The sequence below is a fragment of the Monopterus albus genome, unplaced genomic scaffold (genome assembly GCF_001952655.1).
Source record: "Monopterus albus unplaced genomic scaffold, M_albus_1.0 scaffold542.1, whole genome shotgun sequence".
Lineage (NCBI taxonomy): Eukaryota > Metazoa > Chordata > Actinopteri > Synbranchiformes > Synbranchidae > Monopterus > Monopterus albus.
The window spans coordinates 24,018-30,943 of NW_018128422.1; the positions used below are offsets into that span (position 1 = coordinate 24,018).

At 42.7% G+C, this 6,926-nt stretch overlaps 1 protein-coding gene across 9 annotated transcripts in view; it reads left to right on the forward strand.

Moving 5' to 3' along the window:
* Nucleotides 1–6,926, forward strand: part of camk2b1 (calcium/calmodulin-dependent protein kinase (CaM kinase) II beta 1) — a 66,572-nt gene that overhangs the window by 350 nt on the left and 59,296 nt on the right. For all 9 annotated transcript variants that reach the window (XM_020588473.1, XM_020588465.1, XM_020588464.1 and 6 more), the window contains exon 2: nucleotides 5,076–5,170. In XM_020588473.1, coding sequence (XP_020444129.1) covers nucleotides 5,076–5,170 — 95 coding nt within the window. The remainder of the gene's footprint in view (nucleotides 1–5,075; nucleotides 5,171–6,926) is intronic.

Sequence of the window (6,926 nt, forward strand, 5' to 3'; positions counted from 1 at the left end):
GTCGCGGCTGGTGGCTTGTTAGTGGGAGGGTGGTGTTATCGGCTGGTTTCCAGGCTGTGCACTGTGCAGGCCAGCCCTGCTGTGGGTGTGCGTGTGCGCGCGCGTATGACAGCTCTCAAAATACGCTGCTCTTTCTATCTCTGTCTCTCTGTGCAAGTGCACGACGCTTTCTGACACATGCATGCTCCTCATTAAATGTGCAGCAGTCCTAACGGTGTTTGCAGTTATGTGACGCGCATGCCAATAGAGGGAAACGTGCGCTGTCAGAAACGTCCCGTGGTGCAGCCGTTTGACACTCAGGTGTTTCTAAAAGTGTATTTTTCCAGAGCATGGCCTTTACAGGGTTCATACAGCTGCAGATGTGGTGAATGTGCATGGAAATAAAGTGTTGTGGCTGCACACATGGCGGTGTCTGCGTGGCATGATCAGATCCTCTTTAAGAATCAATTCATGTCATGTGAGGATATAAAAACACCTATATCTTTAAATCAACGTGTTATTGTGGTTTGAAAATGACACTTTTGGTTTCTGTTTAGTTTGCTGAAAACCTTATTGGCCTATTTTATTCTTCCTATGATCCATTTCTAGTTCCCAGTTAATACCATGTGCATGCCCCTTTTCTATAAATATAAATGCATTAACAGCTTTATTGCACATTATGTGAAGGCGTGACAAGTCTCTCTTCCTTAGGAGGCTGTTTTTCAGCATTGTGCTGCCAGATAACACGAGATAAGACTTTCTGCACTGGCACCAGGCAAAACAGATCCCGTCCATCTGTGTTCACGAAGCTCTATCAGCTGCACATGCACACATTTCCTTATTACAGTAGGAATCTGAATTGAAACAGACACAGTTTGTCCTAACCAGCAATCAAATGATTTGAAGGAGACTGTGCAAATGTCTAAAGCGTCTATCGATTGTGGTTGAACTGTATGATTATAAATACTGGCATCATGGTCTATGAACAGTGCCGTTGATCAAAAACAGCACTATGAAGTTGTCTAAAACCTATTTTATTCATAATAAACTAACAAACTGTGCTATGCTAAGACCACGAGACAGTGAAAATAGGCCACATGAATTAAAAAATGGCACGGCACACCACACTCAGGAGAATTCTAGTCCTTTCGTAAGAGATAAAAATGGATGTAAATGTCAGTCAGGACACGGTTTAGGTCTCTGTGTTGCAGCATTATAGTAATTAGTTATTATTAGGATGCAGGAGTTAGGGAAACAATAAAGAAATCACTCCTCATCAGGCTCACATAGTTTATGTCGTGTATCTCACCAGTGCTGTTTGATTATCATGCATAAAGTATCACTGGTTCTTTACCGATAGCTTGATTGGCCCCATGCAGCTCAGCCAGCCTCCACTGGGCCGAGAGGTGCATCTAAAAACAACTGCACTTTGTAAAGTACACAATGTGTTTTATCTGTGGGTTTCATGGTACCGAGGTCAGACTCTGATGTCGTAACGTGTAAGTGGTCTTCTATTTAAATGTTTTATTACGTATTGTGTATTAATCTTGTATATAAGACCCTGATTGTGAATCAGTGGCAGTTCATTTAAGACACAGTGATGCGTCAAACTTTTTTTTTTTCTTGTGTCTTGTTTACTTCTCTTAAATCAGTGGGTTGCCGTGTTTCCCAGAATGCCTTTCAACAGCCCCTAGAGAATGCACATACATTTTTTGCTTCATTTGTAGCTGCTCATTGCTCTTAATAGAAAATATCGGCACAAGTTTTCACTAAATAAAAGTTGTCTAATGAAAATCTCGTGCCCTAAAACTGCTTGTATTAAGTGTTCCCTTAGAATTTGATACTTCACAGGGTTAAAACTTCTCTGTTTGAAAGTTGTTCTGCTGTTAGGTGTATTTTTAGGTGATGACAGATGTTGATGGCAGCTCATGTGACATCTCATCCCTCCAGCGTCAGGTGAAACTCCCATGTAGTTTTCTGGAAGAATTTATAGAATGAATACTCCACCAAAGTGTGGTTCTGAAAAGTCAAAGCTGGAGTGAGACTGGAGCAGGTTAACCAGTTGGAATCAGCTACTAATGTTGTGTGGAACACGCTGAGTGTAAGGATGGCACAGAGCTGAGTTAGCACCCTGAAGTTTATGTTTTTTAGTCAGCTAACTCTAGCTTCAGACTGGAAGCTGCATTTTATACAGAGTGTCCCAACCAGGCCTCTGTAGTTTACGTCATCAGTAGGAAACATGATGTGATGGGAGGGGCGGCGATCGTTAAGGATGGTGTCGGTCTCTCTAGACGCTGTAGGTGAAAAAGAAATTAGTTAACCAGGTATTTTAAAAATGATACACCGGACTGTGATCAGCCATTAATGCTGAGTTGTCTGCTACAGTAGACACAGGGATCAGACGTGTTCGCAGCATTGTATCCCCACCTTTATTGTTTCTTCTCATAAGTAATAAATATTGTTAGCAGGGAAGGTTTCCATGTCTGCCTGCCTCCAATATCTCCCAATCCCAGTGAGAATTCTAAATTTGAACAATACATTGAAGAGCGCAGCTGGTCACATGTGTAAGCCTCGCTGTGTTCAGATAGTGTAAATATGACTTCTTCACAATCCACCCCAGTCAACAGTGCTGGATCTGAAGCTCTCAGTGTGAGACAGACTGGCTTTCATAACCCAGTCGTATAAAAAAAACAAAGCTCAGAGGAAAGAGGCCAGCCGTTGACGTCTTGGCATCCTCATGATAAGGCTCTGTGTAACATTGTAATGCTAATCCAACATCTGAGGAGTGCTAACTGTTGTGACACTCAACGGGTGTCACTTTCTTAGCACAGCTTGTGACATTTAAGCATCGTGTCTACATGTTTAGCCCATTTATTATAACTCAGGTCTTCCTTAAAGACACCACAGCATGGGCTGAAGTCCTCTTTATTTGCATAGCACCAATTCACAACAACAACTGTCTCAGGGCGCTTTACGTAATCAGGTCTAGACCTCACAGTACGACGTTCTCCTGCGTCAGTCTCCCTGTGGGGCTGTAACAATAGACCAGAAACTCAAATGCTCGACTGTTGAAGGCACCAGTTTGTTTCAGAAACACTCCACTTAGGTGTCAAACAAAAGCAGTGATTTGTGACGTGATACCTAACGTGATATTTAACTGTGTGTATTAATCTCCAGAATCTCCCCCTGGGGATTCCTGATGTATTCTGTCTATCTAAACCGTGTTTAGCCCCGACCAATAGACACTTTCCACATGGAGTGTGAATGTTCCAGGCACAGCTGCGGGGTTTGGTGTCAGTAATAAATGCGTTTGTTTGTGTGTGTGTGTAGCTGCACTCCATGCAGTGCGTTTACATAACTGTGTGTCAGAGAGTTTCTTGCTTTTGGGTCCTATTTCCGCAGGACTTTATGCCATGACACCAAACGGACGGTCCTGACACTGACTTCAAGCTCTTTTAACTTTTGTTCGTTGGGTGCCGAGACACTGTTGAGGTGCTCTGTGGATTGTGTGTGGTGCTGCGTCTCCACACAGACCAGATCTAACTAAACAGACCAGGACTGGCCAGGGCTGAGAAGCCAGCTCTCTACACAGTGTGGAACTATTTCCTGTTGGGGAGATGCCAATATTTTTATATTGAGACTGTTGATATTCTGTATGAATGAATAAATAAAACTCTATTTGCATAGCACTTTATGTACTGTACAGGTTTGTGCAGGTTAAAGTGCTTTACAGACGAATGACAAGATGATAATGAGACAGTACAAATGTAAATTGTGAAAAATTAATAATAAAATCAATTAAATCAAACAATTTAAAAATACACAAATATAATAAATACAGTGTGATAAAATAGATGAAAAATGACAAGTAAATTTAGAAACATTTAGAAGAAAGATTTGTGCCAGAGCAGAGGTTTTCAAACTAGTGGTCTGTGACCCTCTGGTGATCCGTCAAGGCCTTGCATGTGGTCCCTGATCATGTTTTCAATAATGAAGCTTCACTATGGGATTTTTTTATTTTCATGTATTCACTGTTGTTTGCAAATAATAAAATTAATACCGATATATGAAGTTTAGAAAAGCCGAAGTGACTTCCAGGATTAAAACAGTGCCATAGTACTGGTCCTCGGGTTGCTTCTTAGTCACAGTGGTGGTCCCTGGGTCATAATCAGTGGAGAACCCCGGCGCCGGTGGACGCGAGTAGCTTGTCAGACAACAGAGTTGGTGCAGAGCGTTTTAAAGACAAGTAAAAATGTTGACGTGTGACCATTTTATGGCCAGATGCATCGTGATATTCAGTGTTTGCAGTCAGACTTTGAGTTACAAAGTGTGTAGCTGCGTAGCTGCGAGGGGAACATTGACTGTGGTGACACAGATGAAGTGGCTGTAAGATATTATGCTTTGATTTAGTGTCTGATGCTTATTACAACAGGCTTTTCAAAGTCTAACATCTTATCACTAATGCAGGTTTGTGTTTCAGAGCCCATTCTAGCCCGGTACCTCTGACACCACCACATTATTTAGAACATGCTGAGTGTATATTCTGAACCTCAGGAGAGCCTGTTCAGCAAACAGAGGTGTAGTGTCTTAATGTAGCTCACCACCACTGCCAACATGTGACATCAGGTCTGTTCTGTGTTTGGCCTGGAAAAATGCTCACTGAGCAGAAAATGTTCTCAGCAAAACCGCGAGCATAGTCATTTCTCTTTCTGTCATTTATCAAGACGTTGCAGGTGTGCAGATGATACTGCTCCATTACATGATGATGAATAATGCAGTTTGAGAAGCACAGAAATGTTATCTTTGCTGGATTGTGACCGAGTTGTCAACTAAAAGCAGCGCTGCAGTAGGTAGAGCGGTCGTTTCCAACTGGAGGGTTGGAGGTTCGAATCTCGGTGCCTGCAGTCAGCATGTCGAAGTGTCTTTGGGCAAGACACTGAACCACCAAGTTGTCCCCGGTGGTTAGAGTGACGCTGCAGATGGCTGCCTTGGTTCTGTACCGGAAACAAATTCCTTGTGTGTGTCACATACTTGGCCAAATAAAGGTGATTATCCTGATTATTATTATTAATACATGTCTTTTCTGTGCTCTACAGGGGAGCCTTTTCAGTGGTGCGCAGATGTGTGAAGCTGTGCACGGGACAGGAGTATGCTGCCAAAATAATCAACACCAAAAAGTTATCTGCAAGAGGTAAGCATTTCATCTCATTACAGGTTTCACTAATTCCCTGGTGGTTTCTAAAGTGGTGTCTCAGAAAAAGTGGCAGAATTTCACTGTTATTTCACTTGTACAAGTAGAATGTGCAGCCACACCAGTGACTAACTTGTTCATAGTCTGGGACCCAGTGGTCAGCTCCCCACCTACAGTGTAGACGGTTACATAAGTGAGCAGCAGTCACCGTCTCAGATGGTGCTGCGTAGGACAACAGTTTGTCACACTGGGGTCTGTGTGAGAAAAGGACAGCGGCAGAAAAGCTTTCACCAGCAGAGCAGGAACACAGTACTGTACTGCGACGGCCCTACAGCGGGCTCGTCTGAACGCCAAGTTCACCTCCGCCCAGCTCTGACCTGTAGAGAGCCCAAGTCATGGCATCACGTCCGCGTCTGTGCAATCTCTCATTCATCTTTTTTTATAGGTTATTATAAGAAAACTAAACACGTTCCTCTGGATTTTTTCATATTCTAAGACAAGCCACCGACCAAAGAAAGAAATTCAATACAAAGAAATTCATCCTTATAATGTAAGTAAATGTAGTGAAACTCACATATCAGTGAAAACAGCTGTGTTCCAGGGCTGGATTTTTATTAGCCAGATTAGAATGTGGCGGCACAGTGGTGCGGTGGTTAGTGCTGTTGCTTCACAGAAACATGGTTCTGGGTTTTTCCACTGGAGCACAACCCAGAAGGTCCAGTTTCACTGCAGCTCTCTATACTAATCATTGTGACTGATGGATTAAGTGGCTTTAAATCTTTGTTATGCCTCGAGGTTCCCAATGCAAATGGACTCTGGTGGTAACCAGGGGATGAATGAGTGACACATTGCTAAAGCAGTCATCCACCTCTGGGTCTGTTTGCCATTAGCAGCCCCTCCTGCTTGTCTCTTGTATATGTGGAGGTGCAGTCTTGCTGTGACAACATGTACTGGGTGGTTGGAGTTCCTGCACAGCGCGGGGTGGAGCTGGTGGGGACAGTCGAGGCCTGCTCATTACGTCCTACCAGATAAGCTCACGGCTGGTGTCTTCTGTCAAAGAGGTAGCACAGTTTGAGTTGTATTATGTGAAGCCACACAACAGCAGTGACATGTACTGCAGCGTGGAGCAGACAGAGCAGCCTGGGTTTGGAGGTAATGGGGAAAAAATCAGAAAAAAGTACAAGCAGAAAATGTGTTGAGTTTCAAAGTACAAACAACCGTCTCATACTTACACAGTCTATCACAGTAGGGACTGCAGATGAAATATCTGTTAAATAAATGTGTTTCTTCAACATCTGGAGCTTGACAGTCAGTTATTTGCCTTGTCGAGCAAAAATGCCACAAAAAACAAGTTGTAGCTCCTCAAATGTGTTTGCAGCTTTTCTGTGAACAGATGTGTCTGCACCAAGAGGTGAAATGGGGAAATGGGAACACTTTTAACTATCCTGTGACATTGTATTGATGATGTGTTAACAGTTTATCTAGGAACTAATCAGCAGATTAATGACTGATGAAAATAACTGTACGTACGATTATGGATGTTATTTTCTTGTAAATCATATTAAAGTCAATAAAGTTAAACGTTTATGCAACTGACAGAATCTGGTGCTCGAGTAGCATGGAAGCATCCTGGCCTGGAGTAGCAAATGTTAATCTCTGCTGCTTTTCAGGGCATTTTGCCATTAAATGATCATTTAATGGAGACATAAATATTGTAAAAGCACAAAGGCTCTCAGCTTTAAGGTCTTTAATAATG